The sequence below is a fragment of the Nannospalax galili genome, unplaced genomic scaffold (genome assembly GCF_000622305.1).
Source record: "Nannospalax galili isolate Female #2095 unplaced genomic scaffold, S.galili_v1.0 scaffold271, whole genome shotgun sequence".
NCBI classification, from domain to species: Eukaryota; Metazoa; Chordata; class Mammalia; order Rodentia; family Spalacidae; genus Nannospalax; species Nannospalax galili.
This window is the reverse complement of record NW_008331789.1, coordinates 4,510,695-4,531,918: the sequence shown is the minus strand read 5'-3', so window position 1 is coordinate 4,531,918 and position 21,224 is coordinate 4,510,695. Positions and strand designations below refer to the sequence as shown.

The 21,224-nt window shown below is 41.9% G+C and overlaps 1 protein-coding gene across 2 annotated transcripts in view; it reads left to right on the top strand.

The window, feature by feature from the left end:
• The first annotated feature begins 7,083 nt into the window (after window positions 1–7,083).
• Window positions 7,084–21,224, top strand: part of Bst1 (bone marrow stromal cell antigen 1) — a 19,523-nt gene continuing 5,382 nt past the window's right edge. Inside the window, exons 1-7 of one of the 2 annotated variants that reach the window (XM_008826886.3) lie at window positions 7,084–7,316; window positions 8,639–8,765; window positions 10,195–10,330; window positions 10,840–10,922; window positions 12,840–12,916; window positions 13,895–13,987; window positions 19,419–19,505. In XM_008826886.3, coding sequence (XP_008825108.1) covers window positions 7,138–7,316; window positions 8,639–8,765; window positions 10,195–10,330; window positions 10,840–10,922; window positions 12,840–12,916; window positions 13,895–13,987; window positions 19,419–19,505 — 782 coding nt within the window. In that variant the 5' untranslated portion in view covers window positions 7,084–7,137. The remainder of the gene's footprint in view (window positions 7,317–8,638; window positions 8,766–10,194; window positions 10,331–10,839; window positions 10,923–12,839; window positions 12,917–13,894; window positions 13,988–19,418; window positions 19,506–21,224) is intronic. The other variant, XM_029560507.1, reaches the window with a different exon arrangement.

Here is a 21,224-nt window from a genome sequence, read left to right as displayed (position 1 = left end):
AAAAAAATTAAGGGGAGATGATGAATATAATATATTGGCTAAGAAATTGTTTTCAGTGATTTTTATGCATATCATTTAGTGTTCATTAATCTGCAATATTATTTTGCAAGTAGATGTGACATCTGAGATACTCAACTGAGATTCAGTTGCAAACTTTAAGCACATTTTTAGAAATGCTATTTAGGGTATTTTTTTAGTTAGTAGCAGTTATGACATTTAAGATGGCATAAAGTAATATTAAAATTATTAAAAGAAAAGGCAATAATGAAATACACAGAGACATGTTCAGGTTCAACTATTGGGTCTGGAAGTATGAATATTGGTAATAATGAGGAAAAAGCTGATTCCGATAACTTTGAGTCACATTCAGGAACAAAGAAGTATAATAATGAAGGTTTCTTAAAATATGACTTTATCAAATGGGTAAAGCCCTTTGAATGTGATGGACCCCAGTGTGTCATTTGTAATAATATCGTTGCAAATGAAAGCTTAAAACCATCAAAACCAAAAAGGCACTTAAGAACTCAGCATGCTGAACTTATCAGTAAGCTCCAATAGTTCCGATGAAAGAAAAAAAGCTGTAAAGTTATCAGCACAGGTTCTTTCCTGACTGGCTTGGAGCTCAAAGTGTAGACCAGGATGGTCTCGAACCCAGAGATCCATCCACTTGCCTCCTGAGTGCTGGGATTAAAGATGCATGCTACCACACTGGGCTTTCAACAGTTTCTTAGTTGGTCTTCTGCTGTTAGTGAGAAAGCCTTGCTATCATAATTGGTTGCATAGCATATAGCAAAAGAAGCAGTGTCTCACACAGCTGCTGAAAAATTTATCTATCCAGCGTATTTGGATATGGTGTATACAATTTTTGGTAAGTCAGCTGATAAGAACTCTACTCAGTGATAACATAGTGTCTCTTCAAATTTGTACTGTTACAGAACATTGAGAAACAGTGCTTACTATTCACTTACAATCTGAGATGATAACACAGTGTCTCTTTGAACTGTATTTTTTTTTTTGACAGAATGTTATTATGTAGCCCTCCCTGTCCTGAAGCTTCCTATATAGACCAGGTTTCCTATATAGACTCAAAAGAGATCTGCTTAAAATGCCCAGCTTGAATTTACTGCAGAACATTTAGAAACAGTGCTCATTACTTGGTACAGTCTGGAGTAGATGTTGCGACCTAGCTCGATGAAAGCACTGATCCTGGACACTACAAGTTTATGTGAGGTATGTGTGGCAAGATAATTTTGTGGAAGACTTTCTGAGTTTTTTTTAATTCAACCACATCTAAATGGGTTAGCTATTTTACAGAAGTAGAAAAGCACATTGTTAGTCAATATAAATTAAACTGGTAAAATTATAAAGGAATTACAAGCCACAGAACTGTTTCCTTACTGGAAACAGTTAACAAAACTCTAGAAGTTACTGATGAGGGTTCAGTACTGAAACATTGTTTCCTCCATTGAGAAACTTTAGTTGTAACACAGGGTCTCCTGGAAGTGTGGAAAAGTGCTGTAAAAATGTTAATCTTCTTAAAGGAAGCTCACTGAAGAGCTGACTTTTTGAAGCGTTTTGTTAGCAATTGGAATCCATCACACCTACCTACTGTGTCAGACCGAAGCTCATTGATTATCTCAGGGGAAATACTAAGCAGGGTGCATCAACTCAGGAATGAGATTAGAATCTTTCTCATTCTTCTCATGAAGAAAAAAAAAAAAAGCAAATAGTTTTGAAGACAATGTTTATGTAATGAAATTGTCATATTTAGCTGACATTTTGGCATTTGAATTGAGTTTGAAACTACAGGGGACAAACAGTGACATGTGAACCATTGAAGGTGCTGCAAGGGATAAACAGTGACAGTTCCACACACCGAAGAACATATCCAAGCAGTGCAGACCGAGTTGTTATCATGGAAAGGAAAGAAGGCTTCGAAGTAACTGTCTGGTTACTAATGTTTCCAAGAGTTTCTAACATAGTGAAGAGAATGTTATTAATGAAAAAACTTTGAAAAGCAAATGAAATCGGAGATATTGCTGCATGCCACGTCTCTGACTCAACCTTTTAACCATTTCTTTCCAGAAGAGAAATTTGAGAATTTAGGAGGAAAAGTTGGGTAAAAGCTCCATTTGCTTTTGAAAACTCTGAATCAGTCATTGAGTTAAACGTGGTTACACCTTCATTCTTAATAGTCACTGGAGAAAGATTACGAGACCTTAAATTTAGCGGCATTTTAGATTAAGCTAAAGGAAAACTCTTCTGTCAAGTAGAAAGAGCGTGTCGCTATTACTGCTGTTCACAGCACTGAGGTTGTGTCAGCTGGGGTTTTCAGTCCTCGCCCAGTTAGGGTCAAAGGCAAGAAACAGGTGAAGGAGACAGCAGGTATGTGGGTAGCATTGCACACTCACACATTAAGAACGTACCTACTTTTCCTACTATCTTGTAATGTCATTTTGTAATAGCTGTCTTAATTTTTATTAACTTTAAATATTAGTAAAATCAAGTCATTTATGTTTATTGAAAAAAACAAACAAACAAAAACCTCTGTTAAAGGCCAGAAACTTTCTAGAAACGTTTGGGATATGAAATGAAGTGGATGCTCAATGCACCTTTCTACAGGGCGAAGGAGCCAGCGATGCTTAAAGTCTGTACTTCATAGTCATTTACGAAAATAATAGTGTGACAAATCCTATACTTCTTTTTGTAATATAGTTTCAGGCTGGGAGTATGGCTCAGCTAAAGAGTGCCCAGCATGACCAAGGCCCTGGATTTAATCAACAGCACCAAAAACAACAAAAGCAAAAACCTGTCTGATTTTGCTAGGTAAACCACTGTAGACATCCAAAATGGCATCAATTGATGTTGTAATGTCACCTGCTGCGATTAAGCAGACTGTATCACATAGTAATCATCTTCAAACACATTTTAACTTCTGCCTCTCTTTAGTCCCTGGGGATATTCTTTGGCGTCGTCTTTATAAAGTGAGCCAGGATAGTAGTTCCTCTCCTTTGCTACCACAACTAGCCTTATTGTAACACATGATTTTGCAGATCTTACACACACACCTGTTGTTATTGCTTTAGATGAAGTGTTAGAAAACAGTTCTCTGTGAAGAGCTCTATTTGTACACAGCCCAGGCTCTTTGAATGAAGGTATTTGCATTCAAGTTAAGAATGTGCCTTTGGGGCTGGAGAGATTGCTCAGTTGTTAAGCGCACTGGCACTAGCTGCTCTTGCAGAGGACCCAGGTTTGCTTTCTAGTACCCACATGGAGCTAACAACTGTCCATAACTGCAGTTCCAAGGGATCTGATGCCCTCTTCTGACCTCTGTGGGCATTAATACACATGGTGCACTTATATACATCTTATATACATGCAGGCAAAACATTCATACACATAAAATCAAAAATATATAAATTTAAAGTAAAAAGAATGTGCCTATAATGAGACAACCAAGGTAATGAAACTAGAGATTTTTCCCAGAGACATCCTGGGAAAATAAAGATAAAGGGCTGTGAGACGGCTCAGTTGTCATGGATTTGCTGTGTAAGCATAAAGGCCCGAGTTTGGACCCCCAGCACATAAGTGAAACCTAGTATGGTGACACTTTGGAGTCCTAGCTCTCTGAGACTGTGTGTGTGTGTGTGTGTGTGTGTGTGTGTGTGTGTGTGTATGTAGAAACAGGAATATTCCCTGGGGTTCTCTGGCCAGTCAGCCAGCCTGGTCAAAATGGTGAGCTCTAAGTTCAGCAAAGATCATGTCCCCTAAAGTAAAGTAGAGAAGCCCCTGGAGAAGATCCTGACATCAAGCTCTGGCCACCACATGTGCCTCCACAGGCAAGAGCACCCTTCCACACATACATACACCACACACAATTAAAAGCATTCTTCTTTCACCCCTCTTCCCTAGAAGTGTCTGTTTATATTGAGGAATAATGAGCAGTAGAGGGCCTTGTTGACAGGTAAACCAGATAACTATAGAAACCCAGCTTGTTAAAGTTGAAGCTGTTCTGTAGTGCAGCCTACTAAAAACAGAGGTAACACCTGGCCTCTGCTGTGTCACATGGAGGAATTTGGAGCAAGGGGACTGACCAGCACCACCCTAGATACTTTTTGTGGGGGCCATAAACTGTCTCTCTGACCCAGAGGCTTTGGGTCTTTTTGTGAGCATATATCACTTCTGTAAAATACCTTACCATATAAGGTAACAAACATTTATAAGTCTCAGAGATTAATACGTAAACATCTTTTGCGGGGGTGCAATTCAACCTGATTGTAATCAATCCTCTGGTTTCCGAAGACTCACATCCAACTCACTTGATAACTACATTCATCCATCCTTATGGCTCCAAAAGTTTTGAACTTAACCTGAGGCATCAACTCAAGTCCCAAGTCTCGTATCTAGATTGTCTGAATTAGAAATGGTTATTCTCTATTCTGGGAAAAAGTATCTGTGCACTTATGAATTAGAAGGCAAGTCCTATGCTCTTAAACTTCTGGTATGGGGGTAGGGTAACACCCATGGATGCTGTCATTCAAAAAGGAAGGAAATAAAGGAAAAAGAAGTCACCAGGCAATCACTTTCAGTCTACCTGGACAGACTCCATTAGGTTCAAATCTGGGAATAACGTGTGATTCATGTCTGTGCCCTCTGTACCTATGGTTACTCTCGAAGCTATTGATTTTTACAGAGACTAGCACCTGTCTGTTGCTGTCTGTGCCTGTTTAATTTTGCTAGCCCAACAGTACCCCTCAAGGTGTATTTTTTTAAATCATCATCTGTTCCTTTAGTCCTACTTAGTGTGCTTTAGTATAACAATCTTGAAAGCTTTATGAGTTACAGTGATTCACCCCATTAAAAGAAGAGCTTCTCCTTAGATTTTTCCGGAATAATCTCTTCATCATTTTTGGCTCCTGAGATGCAGAAGGGATCCGTGATCCCATCAGATTTCAGAGAGCCCACAGTGTTGATGGAATTTTTTAAAATTTCCCAAGTACGAGTTGGACTAGGAGCTTGCTCCTTCTCTCTTCATCATTTTTGGCTCCTGAGATGCAGAAGGGATCCGTGATCCCATCACATTTCAGAGAGCCCACTGTGTTGATGGAATTTTTTAAAAATTTCCCAAGTACGAGTTGGACTAGGAGCTTGCTCCTTCTACTTCACGCACCGACCTGGTATTGCAGCACCTCCAGGAACTGTGCACCCCCTTGGGGGAGCTGAAGCTGTTATAAAAAAGAAAAGCTACATAACTGGTTAGCATTAAGAATGAGGAAATTATGGCCGGGTGTGGTGACACACCCCTTTAATCCCAGCACTCGGGAGGCAGGGGCAGGAAGATCTCTGTGAGTTCGAGGCCAGCCTGGTCTACATAGTGAGTTCCAGGACAGCTGGGGCTACAGGGAGACCCTATCTCAAAGAGACAAAAAAAAAAATTTCCTGAGTACTAAGAAAAGAATGCTCCTACCTAAAAATGGCGTATCATAATTTAATTTTTTTAAACTATATTTTTCAAAAGAAGGAAGTCTTGCCGTATAACTGGCTTTCTTTTCTCCAAAGCTTGTGCTCCTCACCACGGATTTCATCTTCAGCATCTTTTTCAGCCTGGACAGGCTGAAATTTCTCCAAATTCTGAAGTCCTGGTTCTTTTTTGTAATAGTTCCTTCAATTGTTCTCTTCCATTTTACTAAGTAACAAGCAGCCATACGTTCAACACTTGGCTTGGAAATTTCAACTAAATGTACAAATTTGTTACAAGATGTTGTCTGTATAATTGTAGCAAACAGCTCATCTCAGCTTTCAGACTGTTTCCTCCAGTCTGAAAACACGTTCCTCAGTTTATTGTGGGAGCTCCCTCGCAGCGCTTTAGACATCACTAGTTCTACAAACAGTTCCTATTAACTTAGGTATTGCCTAAGAAATTACAGGGCTTATTGTGTTCTTCAGTTCCTGTTGGGCCCTCATCAACAGTCTTTGATATACATCTTTCTGCTCTCTATTTAAGGCAATTTAGGCTTTATTCTTTCATATTTCTGAAATTATTTTCCTGCCTCTGCAACAGTTACCCAAATCCAAACCATTTCATGTTTTCAATATTTGTGATAGCAGTTTGAGGCCAGAAACATAATTTTGATGACTGACTTGTCCTTCAGCATCTTCAGGAGCCCTTTTCATGGACTGGTTGGGGCCAGCCAAGAATAATAGTCTTGTTCCTGTTGGTGCCCCCAAATCTGTCTTGGAAGAAAAATAAGAGAAAAGGGACAGGGGCAGAAATTTTTGGGTGCCAAAGTCTATATTTCCTATTACTGCTATTACTGTTTATTATCTATAAATTTAATGCCTATCACTGGAATGTGAACTTTGACATAAGGAGAAACTGGACAGGAGAATGTAGAGTTTGGTTACAGCAAAAAGGATTCAAGTACAATGTCATGGGACACCCCTACCCAGACCCCTGTTTATCAAGGTGCTTTCCCAGTTCCAAGGTTCTCAGCTTCCACTGCTGTAAAAACTTGGGATTCTGTTCACGCTGTCTCTGGGCACCTTTAGGATTTTGCATTTATTCGGGAGTGAAATTGTGCTCCAGAGACGTTAATAAACTTTCCTAAATTTACTCATCTGGAAAACCAAGAATATTATAACCCAGCTAGGAAGGGCAGTGTGAAAGGTAAATGAATATCAGGCTTGCAAAGTGTTGGATAGTAACAACTAGGTCACTTTCAGTTGTGTGTGGTTATTTTCTGAATAACAGACAAATCCTAACCTTGGCAGAAGTCCGCCAAGTCTGTTACTGTTTGGAACCAGAGATGCTTTTCTTCTGATGGCTGAGATTCTCCTGTCCTGAGACCTTGCATTGCTTTTGGGACCCTTCTGGTGGGGCTCCCCATGTAGCACTGGCTGGCCTGGAACTCTTATGTAGACCAGGCTGGCCTTGAATTCACGGAGATCCTCCTATGCATCACCATGCCCCACACAGAGCAGTTAGTTATCTTTTGACAGATGTCCCAAGTTGGGTGGAGCCAGAGTGACTTAAGGTGTGAGTCATGTGGGTGGGACTCCCAGGGTGCCGCCTTTATTGGGGGAGAGGAGGTGGAAGAGTCCAGGAGACAACTAGTTGGAGGAGCCAAAGTCCCCATAATGGCTGCCCAGGGGTGTGCCCTGCCTCAGTGGCTGCTGCTGCTCCAGCTGCTGCAGCTGCTGTTCCTAGATGTCACGGTGGGCGCGCGGTGGAGCGGGGAGGGCACCAACCAGCAGTTGCAGAGTATCTTCCTGGGCCGCTGTGCCGCGTACACCACGCTGCTGAGCCTCCAGCTGGGGTGAGCGCTGAGACACAAAAGTGAAGAGGGTCGGGGAAGGAAAAAGCCAGGCACTTAATGTGGGTGATACTTTATGCGGCCCCTGTGGCCGGGCATCTCCAGGGACAGGAGCAGACTGCTGATGAGGATGCACTGCGGGTATAGAGGTTGAGAGCTGTGTGTGGACCACAAAGTGTCAGTCTAGAAGTGAGTTTGCGAGGCTGGCGTCCACGTCCTGTGGGAATCTTCCTTGCTCACACTGTGCTTTTTACTGATTTTTGTTCTTGATTTGGACCCATTTTTTTCATGTTGTCAGTGTCCTTTACTTGTACCTGTGCTTTTATCTTGATGCATTTCAATGAAATAAAAAGGATCAGAGACTAACAGAAGGGGTCGTGTTCTCCACCACCCACCATGGGAAAGAAAAGTGGCTGTGTTTGAAAAGGGACCTGGCCTTCAGGCATTAAGACTGGCCTCAGAGGACATACTCTGCCTCAGAGTTTTCGCCTAACACTGGCACTCACTCCTGTTTTCACAAGTCCTGCGTCCTGACTTCAATGGGTCCAGAGACTCCCTAGACCCGAAAAATGGCCCCACTCCTGTGCTAAATGAATAGGCAAAGGCTGTGGGTGTGGCTCAGTGGTGGAGTACCTGACTAGCATGCACCAGGCTCTTGGTTTCATCCCCAGTAACAACAGAGAGAGAGAGAGAGAGAGAGAGAGAGAGAGAGAGAGAGAGAGAGAGAGAGAGAGAGAGAGAGGAGAGAGAGGAGGCATATTAAAATTGTCACCTTCTAGCAATGGCCTTGTCTGCTTGTCTGTTCATCTTGTGAGCCTGGAACAAGACTATCACTTAGATTGGCGAACTCAGTTCAGCCCCCACTGGGAGACACTTCTAATACTGGATTTCTATATCCATTGTTTGAACCATGGCAACCTGTTTTCTTCATGTATCTAGTTCTGTGTTTCCTCCTCTTAGAGAAATAGAAACACTTCACAGGACATCCTGATGTGTCTTTGTTTTTATGACATGCATTTATTATGTGTGGGCTCACAGGCCTGTGCAGGGATGGAGGCCAGAGGAGTACACTGGGCATCCTGCTCTGTCGTGCATCTCATTCCCTTGAGACAGGTTCTCTTACTGAATCTAGAGTTAGGTTGGTAGCAAGCCCCAGTGATCCTCCTGTCCCCACCCCTTATAGCATTGGGGTCAAAGGCATAGGCAGCCCCACCCAGATTTTGACATGGGTGCTGGGGGTTTGAACTCAGGTCCTGACTGTACAATAAGCAGCCTTACCCCCTGAGCTATCTGTCCAATCCTGATTGACTTGTACTTTTTCACAGGAACAAGAACTGCACAGCCATCTGGGAAGCCTTCAAAGTGGCGTTGGACAAAGATCCCTGCTCTGTGCTTCCCTCAGACTATGACCTTTTCATTAACCTCTCTAGGCACCCCATTCCTAGAGACAAGGTAAGGACAACTGTCCCAGGTAAGTTGCTACTCTGTGTGAGGAAGTGGCACGAAGGTCAGGAGCTCAGTCAGCTGCCCCCAGCATCCCGCAGTGTCACCAGACATCTAGGCAGCTTTGTCTGCACCAATGATTCTGGGTCTACTGCCCAGCTATGGGCAGGAAAAACTTTACCAAACTACCAAATCAAGAATCATTACAAAAAAACCTCAGGCTATTGTCAGACCTTTCCCACTGGCCTACAGATCTGCTCAGCTGAGAATAAGCTCCATCTGAACTGGCCCATGGGCTGGACTTGGAGGAATTCAGAAAACCCCCAAAGCCATTATCCTTACAGTCACTTCTTTTAATGAGTCTCAATATTATGTTTACTCAATAGCACTTTCTTTAAGAAAACCACATAGCTATATTTTGTCTGCTCTCTAAGATCTAATAAGATGGAAATAAATGGGAAAACCTATATAAAGTGTTTGCTTAGAACAGTACCTTGAGTTTAAAGACAGTTGAACACCATTTTTATGACTCTGACATGGTCAGTCTGTTGTGGGGGAGTTGAGATAAGGTCTCACTATATGTAGCCCACTGATCTCTAATTCACGTAGATCCTCCTGCCTCTGGCTCCTAAGTGCTGGAATTACAGGCATATGCCACCACACCTGGCTTAAAAATGTAATTTTTAAGTACCTGCTGTATTTGGGGTTTTGTTGTCTTCTTGTTGGTAAAAAGTAGAAGCATAATTTTACATTTTAGGTCTCTTGTAGGTTTAGTGAGTTAGTTAATGAACCCAGTAAATATCTTACTGGGTTCCTTTGTGTGTCAGGTATTGTATTTGGGGTTAAGGATGCAAACATGTAAAACAGTTCTTGGAGCCCTTCCAGTCTACACAGAGACTGGACCACTGAGGCTCAGACAAGAAGGTGACTGGGAGTACTGTTATTACAGTATTACATTTACGCTGCTATGCTGTGAAGAATGATGCGTTTCTGAAGCACTGTGCACTCTCAGAGGGTTTTGTGTGATTGTGCACCATCCTGATTACAGCTACAGAAGAAGAGAAGAGGCTCATGCTCCCATTTCCCAGTTGTAGAAACTGAGACACAGAGATGAAATACCTTGGTCAAGATCACACATCCAGCATGGGACAGAGCCAGGATGCCAGTCCAGTTCCCTTGACCATTTTAAGGCAAGGATCTTACCAGCATTGAATATATTTTCTATGACTAGGAAAACAGTTCACTAACATCTACATGGCATATTGCAGCGAAGGAGGAGGGATAGTGGCCTTCTGTAAATGTGCAGGTAAAGACAGGGAGAGGAAAGCTCAGCAGGTCTGAATTCGATGAGAAGTGGCTGTCTGGCTTGTTTTGATGACAGCGTGCCTGAGTAATGGACCTTTGATTTGTGTTTTAACTCTTGTTTGTTTTTCTTCAGGCCCTGTTCTGGGAAAATAACCACCTGCTGGTTACCAGCTTTGCAGAGAACACCCGTCGCTTTATGCCCCTGTGCAACGTTCTGTATGGAAATGTTGGAGATTTCATGAGCTGGTGTCGACAGGAAAATGCCTCAGGTAAGACTGCCACACCTCCTCTTCCCTGTGCGGTTACTATTGCTGCTGAAAACTTGCAAATGCGTTCATCTTGTTTGTTCCTCCCCACATCCTCTGAGGTAGGTGGTGGTGATAGTGAGGGACAGGCCCAGTAATGGACACAGTGTGCTGCTTACCTTCGCTATGTACGATTCTAAGCATTTTACACGTCAGCTCTTTAATCCCCTCAATATACCAGTGGAATCCTGTCACTATCTTATTTTGACAAATGAGGAAACTGAGGCACAGCATGATTAAGGTTGTATATAGCCAGTAAACTGCACAGTCTCACAGTCTGACCCAAGAGCCTGTGATTCGAATCCAGCACAACTCTACTTTGGTCTCCTGATTTGCCAGAGGGGGGAACTAAGACTTAAAGAGGGTAAGTGAGCTGTGCACATGGTACAGAATCCATGCCAAACATGGAGCTAGCAAATATTTTAAATAACATCTTTCCTGATATGAAATGGGCTTGGGTACTTTTCTCCTAGGTCTTGATTATCAGTCCTGCCCCACAGCAGAAGACTGTGAAAACAATGCTGTAGATTCGTATTGGAAAAGTGCATCCATGCAGGTAATCCCTGGATGGATGAATGAGTGCTGAGCGTGTGTGTAGAATCTGACCTGAAACAGAGGTTCGGACACTGAGACCCTAGGCTGTTACCTAATCCCTGTGGGCCTCACTTTCCACTTTTACAACATCTCTGGATCATTTTCTCTGCTTCATAAAGTCATGAGGCTTTAAGGAGATAAAATACTTAATGTAGTGACTGGTTCAGAGAAAATTATGCCTTTACATATACATATACCTATATTCATATACATGTACAGTAGTTACAACCAGTGTTTCCATTATGTCATGATTGTGTTTAGTGTGAAAATACATGTTACTTTCCGTTTCTGTGTAAAAATAGAGGTAATCTTCATTTTGTGGAAGACCATGGGAATGGTAGACCTAGACATGGGAATCAGAAGTATTAACAACTGTTATTAATGGGAGAAGAGCTGGTAGACTGCATGTAAACTGGAACCATAGAAATGTCCCTAAGTCTGTCTGTGACTCAGAGATTACTATCACCAGAGTTGATGATAAAATGCGGTGTTTAGAGCTTACATTCTCTGTCTCTAGAATAAAGATTAAGATAAAGAGGGTTAAGTCCTCAGCCCAGTGCTGAAGTTAAATGTTGCTTATGCTCATTAAGAAGCCAGTGGAGGACAGGGACTTCTACCTCTACCCTTGCAGGGTACCATGTCTCCTTGTGTCTCTTCCACTTTAATCTCCAGGTGTTCACTGGGTCCGCTGATAGTCAGGGTGAAGGACTTTGGCCAAACCTTCCTTCGTGGCTGCAGCTTGAGGCTAAGCAAAGGGCCTGCTGCAAGCACAGGGCACCATGCTGAGTCTCCAGTGGGAGACTGATATTCCCACTTTCCATGGGTTTCATCTTGAACTCCAGTTCATCTGCCAGAGTCTCTTATTGAAGACTTAGAGGCTGTGGGTTTGTTATGCCTTCATTATCTGAAAAAAACAAAACAAAACAAAACTGCATATAGCTTTAAAGTGTGTGCTCCAAACCACAGTCCTAAATGTCCTCCAATTCTCTAATGGAAAACTATTAACAGTACTCACAGTTTTTAAGTCCTTAGAATATGCTGAACAGTCAAAGTATGAGCAAAGGTAAAACAGTGATGAAGAGGGGCTTGATCCATACCAGATAAGTATTCAATAAATAGTGCTATTACTGTTTATTGTGCTTGGGATCAAACTTACAGCCTTGCACATATTAGTCAAGGACTCTACCAGTGAACCACATATTCAGGCTAAATATTGTTTTAAATGTTTTCATCTTTATAGAAATCCTGTAAGATAGATGTTTTGACAGATATACAGATGTAGAAAATGGGAGGGCTGGAAAGATGGCTCAGAGGTTAAGAGAGCTTGATTTTCTTCCAGAAGGCCTGAGTTTAGTTCCCACCACCCATGTTGGGCAGTTCATGACCATCTGTAACTCCAGCTCAGGGAATCTGATGCCCTCTTCCAGCCTCTGTGGGCACCTGCACAGATATAACACAGATGCACACACACACACACACACACACACACACACACACACAAATAAATAAAAATAAATCTTTTTAAAAAGAAGAGAGGTACAGAGTGGTCAACAAAACATTGTAAGGGTCTGTGTGATCATAAAGTGAGTCTTTGTTTGAACCACTCCCATTTTGAGGTTGTTTGTCATGTCAGCCTAATCTAGTTAATTCTAGTTGATGTGATGCTATGTGTTCCGAATCATGCCCTTAGGGTAGGGTGCCTAACATCGAATTACTGAGCCTATGAGTTTTTGACATTAGGAAGCAATTCGCATCCCTATTTACCATGTGAAAAAGCAAATTTACCCATTTTGAAATTTGTCAAATAAAAAGACAAAGCTCTGCTCATAGAAAAAATGATGTGATTTTATTTGCTCAAAGTCCCTGTTTCTTCTTGCAGTATTCACGAGATAGTTCTGGGGTGATCCACGTCCTGCTGAATGGCTCAGAGCCAACAGGAGCCTATCCCCTCAGAGGGTAAGAACTACAGCACCAACAAATACTACAGGTGATACCAAAATGAAGGGCAGAGAGAATCATCCCAGTTCCTAATCTAATGCTTGCTTTTGTGAATTCAGGTGAAGCAAAACAGTTGAATGATGTGTGACCAGGGCCATGTCTTTGTAGTTGTACTATTAATAGCTGATAAATGCACGAATCAGTAACGAAAAGGTGAAAAGACCAGTTGAGGAGATAGCTCAGTTGGTAAAGTGCTTGCCTTGTGATTATGTGGGACTCACTTCCATTCCCAGAACCCAAGTACACAAGACCGGATGTGGTGGCACACGCTTGTAATCCTAGTGGCACAGAGCAGGAGACAGGTAGATCTCTGGGGCTTACTTACTAGTGAGCCTAGTCTATTTGGTGAGTTCCAGGCAGGGAGAGACGCTTGACTCTAAAAGGGTGGACAGTATCTAAGGAATGGCACTCAAGTTTGTCCTCTGACCTCCACATACATGCACACACACACACACACACACACACATGCACACACACAGAGTAAAAAGAATCCTAGTACCTTTTTAAAAAGCAATGTATAAATGGGGGCTGGAGAGATGGCTCAGTGGTTAACAGCACTGGCTGCTTTTGCAAAGGACTTGGGTTTGCTTCCCAGAACCCACAGGCAGTTAACAACTGTCCGCAATTCCAGTTCCAGGGGATCCTATGCTCTTTTCTGACCTACACGGGCATTGTACATGGACATGAGTACATTTATACACATGCAGCAATACACTCATACACATAGAATAAAAATAATAAATAAAAATTTTAAAAAGTAATGTATAAATAAACTAACAACTGAGATGGAAAATTATCATATTGCTTTAAGACTCCAAGAGATAGTCTCCCAGGCTGGAAACAGAGCTCAGAGGTAGAGTCCTTGCCTAGCATGTATAAACACACATCATGAAAGAAAGAGGGAAAAAACCCACACATGTCTTCTGTGCCTCTCAGGTTTTTTGCAGATTTTGAAATTCCATACTTACAGAAGGATAAAATCACAAGAATTGAGATCTGGGTCATGCATGACATCGGAAAGCCCCGCGTGTAAGTTACAGGGTTTGCACTTCTAGGGTTTTTGTTGTTGTTTGTTTGATTTAATTTTTAAAAATTTATTTTTATGTGTATCAGTGTTATACCTACATTATGTAAGTGCACCTGTGTCATCCAGTTGCAGTGGAGGACAGAAGTGGGTATTGAATCCCTTGGAGCTGGAGTTATGAAACAGCCAGTGCTCTCAACCACTGAACTGTCTCTCCAGCCCCATACCCTTCCAGTTTTGAGGACATGCCAGTCCTCTGCTTCTAATGTGCTTGGTAGAGATGTATGACTTGTGGGAATGCCAAGTCAGGACAGAAAACTTCACCCACTGTGCTCACAGTCAGGAAGCATGGTGATCCTTGGTGGGTGACTTGGACAGCTTTGGATAAGTGAGTTTCTTACATGTTTGTGAGGGTCAAAGTCAATTTTTTCTAATCATCTGAAGGCTCAACACATTTACCCAGGGGCTTTGTGATGAAGACTTTGCTCTCTAAGGAACAATGGACTCCACAACTGAGTGTTGAGTAACTAGTGGGGACCAGGACTTCAAAGAACTACAGTTTCACAGAAACTACTTGAGTTTATATAGTAAAGGTATAACTCACGTTTTTTCATGAATGAAGTCCACTCTTGAGCAGTCCAAAACCCTCACTTGCTTAGCTCATGGCTTGCAAGCAATTCTATGGCCTAAATACTACCAGATAAAAAAGTTAAACTCATTTGCCTCAGAAACTTGGCGAGGAGACACAACTGCTTTTAGCTGAGCAGCCACGGGGGGCTTCAGGAGGCATCAAGGTCTTATCCTTCAGAGCCTTGATGCTATGTGGAGGGGAGTGCTCCCAAACCCAAGGGTGGATGTGCCATTGAATGTGTTCTTAGAAACCTTGGCAGATTCTCCATTTCTAACTGTAGGAAGCTCTGAGTCTTACCACATAACGGATGTTATTTTTCCCTGTAGGGTAACAAACTGCAGTAACTTTGCAAACTGCTTATGACATAAGTTATACCAAGATCCACATTTCTCTTCTTGGAAGACAAACCATACTAATTGTTGTATGAAAAACAATATACCTTGTTTCTTTTACACTTATTTTTTGTAATAGGTTGCTCTTGGTCTAGAGGTTATGCTTGTTATTGTTTTAATCTATCTATTAGAGTTTGTCCTTTGATACTTCCTTCAAGAAATGTCAAGTCACTGTTCCCTTGTGTGAGCCTCACTGAAACAGCAGCCACAAAATGAAGTTCAATCCTTTTGTGATTTCTGATCGAAGCAGGAGCTGTAAAAGGCATATAAGAATTCACAGTGTTTAAACTGGATTGTTTTTTAAAATTTTATTTAATAACCACATAATTAGTAGAAGCATTTCATTACAACAGCATTGACATAGTCAATAAGAGTTTCCAGAGCAAAGATGCATCTCTTTCAAAATTGGCTGTAAATTTTTAGGTTCATACTATTCAATTAATACAGTTACACAATATTGTATTCAGTATAATCCCTATAAGACATAAAATTGAATGAGGTTTTAACTTTTAAAAAAAATCTCCATTTCTTATATGTATAGCTAAAGGCTACATAAAAGAAACAATGCCAGACAGGAGATACCTCCTTTTGAATTGTTGGCCAAGAGACTCCCAGATAGTAACCCAGCATAGAACTGGGAAAATGAACAGCAGATCCAATCTTGTCTAAAGGATTATTGACGACTGATTGCTGGAGATGAGGAGCAGCTGACCTTCCTAAAACAAAGACCTCTAGATTGGCTGACTACATTCACCAAATGAACAAGTAGTGGGGAACGGCTGTGGTGCCGACAACACAGCAGACAGTAGCAGGGATGACAGAGTATAAGGGCTCTAGTGGGGCATGGGAAGCTATGGAGGGTGCCATCTGGGAAGTGGGTGTATAGTTGAATAAGATGGTTTGGGATGTTCTGTGTGATATACACACAAAAAAAATCAACAAATTTAAAAAATGAGTTATATTTGAGGAGGAAGCATAAACATTTACATCATGTTAATTAGTAGAGGTGATAAACATTACCATTGAAATCTACCCAATGACTTTATATCCATACACAGGTGCCAAGGATCCAAGTGCAACCGACTATGACTAGTAATAATCAGATACTTGCAGATTAGAGATTCAAGTGCCAACATCTAAGTGTTATTAGCAAAAACAATGAGTCTTACTGTAAGAAACAGTATATTTTTAAATGAAAATGGGGATCTTTTTTAAGGGTTAAAAATCCATTCAATTTTATAACAATATTCAATATTGTATAACTGTATTAATTCAACTGTGAACCTAAAAATTTTATAGCCACTTTTGAAAGAGATGTATCTTTGCTCTGGAAACTGTTGAGTATGTTAAAGCTGTAATGAAATGCTTCTTCTAAAAAAGAAAAAAAAGAAAAAAACAAAAAAGATCTCCATTTCTTTTTAAAATATACTGTTTCATACAGAAAATCTCATTTTTAATGCAAATAAGACTTAGATGTTTGCACATGCGTCTCTAATCTCTATATGTTGGATTATTACTAGTCACAGTCGATTACTTTGAGATCCTTGGCACCTGAGCATGGATATAAATTCATCAGGTAGGTTTCATTGGTAATGTTTGTCATAGCTACTAATTAACATGAAGCACATTTTTATGCTTCTTCCTCAAATATAACTCATTTTTAAAAATTCATTGATTTTTTTTTTGTGTATTTCATACAGAACATCCCAAACAATCTTATTCATTTTTATACCCACATCCCAAATGGCACCCTCCCATAGCCTCTCCCCATGAACCCCTGACTGGAGCCCATATACTCTGTCATCCCTGTTACTGTCCACTGTGTTATCAGTGCCCCCAGCCATTCCCCAGTGCTAGTCCATCTGCTGAGTCTAGTCAGCCTATCTAGAGTTCCCTGTTTTAGGGAGATCAGCTCTTTCTCATCTAGCAGCAATCAGCTGTCAACATACTGTAAAATATGTACCTTTTCACATCTGGACGAAGATTATATCCTCCCCTCTTTCCAAAGAGTTGAGACAGAAGTACAACGTCCAGTCTGTGCCAGTTCGAAAGGATGATGAAGTTGAGGTTGTACGAGGGCACTGCGAAGGTCAGCAGATTGGCAAAGCAGTCCAGGTTTACAGGAAGAAATATGCCGCCTACACTGAGCGGGTGCGGCAGGAAAAGGCTAATGGCACAACTGTCCATGGGGGCATTCACTGCAGCAAGGCTTTAACTGGCTCTAAGGAAGCTATAAAAGCCTTAACTCTCCTCTGTGCCCAGCATCCTGGAGCCTTGTATCATTGCTTACTGAAAAGTCCTGTAGTAAGTCTGGCCCAGAGAAAGGCATTGACCCAAGTTTTAACAGAGTTCTGACAAATTATATCACTCAATACTTTGCCCTTTTCGTTCCTGCATGGAACTCCGTTTCTATGGAAACATCCTCCGTGTGCTCATTTCTTCAGAGGACAAGGACTCTCGACCAACTAGTCTGTCTGCCCACTGCACACAGACGAAGCAGCGCTTTGCCTGTTGAGCACAGCTCTCAGGACTCTATTTACTACTGGGCGCCTTTAGAAATCCTCTGCTAACTGCGACCATCAGGAGCATCAGAATTGCTGTTGTGCGAATGAGGGAAGTGGGCACTGAGCATGTGTGTGAAGAGCCTCAAAATGGATGCTGGGAAGCCTCCATGAGTTTATGCCAAGAAAACAAATAATTAAAAATATATACTAAAATGAAGTTTCAGCAACCTTTATCATAGTGTAAATGGCATTGAAATATAACAATCAACTTATGAAACAGGTGAGATACAGTCTATGTAAAGAAGGTCAGCAAAGATTACAAACAATGGCATGTACATGCATATTTATATATCTACACACATGTACACACACAATTCAGACGTGAGCTAAACACACAAAACACACAGAATAGCAGATGCTATTGCAGTGTTTGAAAAGCCTCATGGGGAAGTCTAGAATGAGCTCTTCCACCCATGGGGCTGTAATCCAAAACTTGGAATGAAGGACTGATGTTGCATTATACGATTTTTTTCCTATCTGTGCAACCTATGATGATGTTTGTTTTATAAATTAGGGACAGTGAGAAATTAGCAATAGTAACAAATAATAGACTAGGACAGTAATAATACCACACTGTGATAAAAATGAATGAGATGGCCAGGTGTGATGAGGCACACCTTTAATCCCAGCACTTGGGAGGCAGAGGCAGGTGGATCTCTGTGAGTTCGAGGCCAGCCTGGCCTACATAGTGAGTTCCAGGCCAGCTGTGACTACAGGGAGACCCTGTCTCAAAAAGACCAAAAAAAAAAAATGAATGTGACATATCCTAAAATATGTTATTATACTATGTTTATGCCTCCATGACAGGATTAAATGAAGAAAATGACTAAGCGTGTGTCACTCACTGTGGGCCTAGACTTTGCACTTTGAATTATGACAGCAGATCTACCACAATATATTTTTCCTTTGTCAGAATTGCAGAGATGGTAGATTTTTCTCTTACCGCTAGCAACCTCAGCTTATGACTTTTTACTTATTAAGTCAATAATTTTCACCTAAAGGAAATACTTGAAACTCCTCTTTGGTATATCCAGATTGGCAACATCTACCTGTGTGCTTTGAGGACAATCATAAAAATTGCTTGAACACAGAGCTACAAGTCCGTGATATCTAAGGTGGTGAATAAATGAGCAAAGAACAGGTGGCTACAGTGTGGCTACGATGGACGAACGGGCCGTTATGTCTTGGGTGAGGGAGAGTGGGACAGTCTAGCGTTCATCTGCATCATGCTATTCAAAATGGAGTGCAGTGCTAAGTTTCTTAGTTACTTTATTTCTGCAATTTCCTACCCAGTGTTTTCAGGCTCACACTGACTGAGAAACCGAAGTCATGAAGACCACAGCTCTGGAAAGTGGGGGGCTGCTGTGAAGGGAAATGCCAGCAGCCCTTATCTCGAGGGATGAGACTCAGAATGATTTTTTCCTTTTACTGATTTGCATGGTATAACACTTTAAATTTTGTGCACTTTTGTTATTTAAAGCTTACACTATAGGTTGAGCGGATTCAAAGTCAGCATTGTGCCAGCCCCAGGGACCATTACAGGTGATTGCTACTGGATACAGTTATCACTGTTCTAGTGCAGGCACTAGAACACGTGCATCCCTGAGCCTCCATGCTTTAGGCCTGCTGATGGGTCTTCAAAAATCCTCTGCATGGGTGCATGGTTCACTAGAAGCCTCTTGGACCAGAGACTTGCCCATGTTCCTGCTGAGAACAGACCATCCCGGAGTGGTTGAAGTCATTTTAATTAACTTAGAAACAGCTTCTGCTAATTCTTTCTTCTCCCCCTTTTATTCATTTATTTATTTGTTTGTTCTTCATTAAAAAAGATTATGTGTTTATGTTTTAGGGAATCCTGTGGAGAAGGCAGTGTGAAAATCCTGGAAGACAGACTAGAGGCCCTCGGGTTCCAGCACAGCTGTATTGATGATTACTTGTAGGTGGCACTGTGGATAACCACTCTGAGGGACTGAGTGACTACAGGGACTTTATGGGTATCAGCTCCTTAGACCCATGGGCTGGTGACTTCTGGGTTGCCTATGTACATGTTGGGAGGAAGGCCTTCCGGCTAGGGAATCTGCCTCTGGCCAACACACCACTCAGAGTCCTTAATGACAGTTGTAGGGCATTCAGAGCAGAAATCTATTATGTCCTATGTCCAGTTTCCTCCTTCCCTTACTTCCTGTGTGGTGAGACTCACTCAGACCAGGGCCTATGGCTCCTGTGTCTTTAGATCCCAGCATACAGTTGTAGGGCATTCAGAGCAGAAATCTATTATGTCCTATGTCCAGTTTCTTCCTTCCCTTACTTCCTGTGTGATGAGACTCAGACCAGGGCCTATGGCTCCTGTGTCTTTAGATCCCAGCACGAAATAGAATGAGATGGGAGTCTGTTTGACGATTCATCTTGATCACAGATGGAGAAAAATCAGCACAGCTACCGTTTACTGACTTTGCCCCAGGTACCACTGAAGGCTTTCCTGCTTCTTGGACATTTAGAAAAGATCGGCTGTAAGCCTGGGGTATCTGGAACCCTCCCCTGCACTCAGATTTTCTGCCTCTGCCCCTCCCTGCCTCACCTCAGCTCCTAAGTGTACAGACCTGGTGGTTCTGTGGGGTGGAGTCTGACACTGCCAGGTTTGCTTGGGCACTTGTGGGTGTGTTTGGCTGGAACGGCATCTTGTCCCACATGACCATCTTGCCACCCTCAGCCTTCCTCAGTGCCCCATGGGCTGCATAATTCTCCCAGCTGATCAAAGCCTCTAGAGGTGTGGGTGACTCCCCTCCAGATCTCCTTGTGACGTCTGTTCTCAGTGCCGTTTTACTCATTATTGCTGGTGCTCGTGGGAAACTCAATGCTTAGGTCTTACTTTTCATCCCCTTTTAAAAGAAAAATGAAGCACAAATACCCGCTTCTGGACATCTAACCTGTATACATAGCACACATTTAAGCACACAGTTGAATGAGCTGTCATAAGTTCATCATGCAGCAAAATGACCAAGCGGCAGAACAGAACCAGCCCCCGAGTCTCCCCCAGCTTTTCGGTCACAGCCGTCTGCTCCCGTGGTGACCACTCTCTACATTTGCAATGTCATACATAGGGTAGTTTTGTCTGTCTTTGGGCTGTAAATATGACCTCCTCATAGATGAGTCAGAGATACTAAATAACTGGCCCAAGGTCAATACTCAGGGTCAGAGTTGAGTTTTGGACACAGCTTTGTATAGCCTTGAATCAAACTTTTCTTCCTCGTTACTGTCATGGTCCTCTTTAAATCAAAGTACTAGATACTAGAAATATTTTTGTATTATTTTTGTGTATGAGTGTTTTGCCTGTATGTATATAAGCACACCTTTACATGCAGTGCCTGCAGAGATCAGAAGAGGGCGTTGGATCTCCTGGAGCTGGAATTACAGATGGCTGTTAGCTGCCATGTGGTTGCTGGGAACTGAACCTGGGTCCTCTGCAAGAGCAGCCAGTGCTCTTAACAGCTGAGCCATCTCTCCAGCTGCTAGGCTTATTTCTTTAAAGACTCTCTTTCCTCCTGGTTGATTTCTACTAACACTGAATTGCATCAGGCTCAGTGAAGTTCATTATCTTCTTTGAGTATGTGATAATAACAGGTAACTTTTTTTATGGTTCTTTGCATTTTTTTAT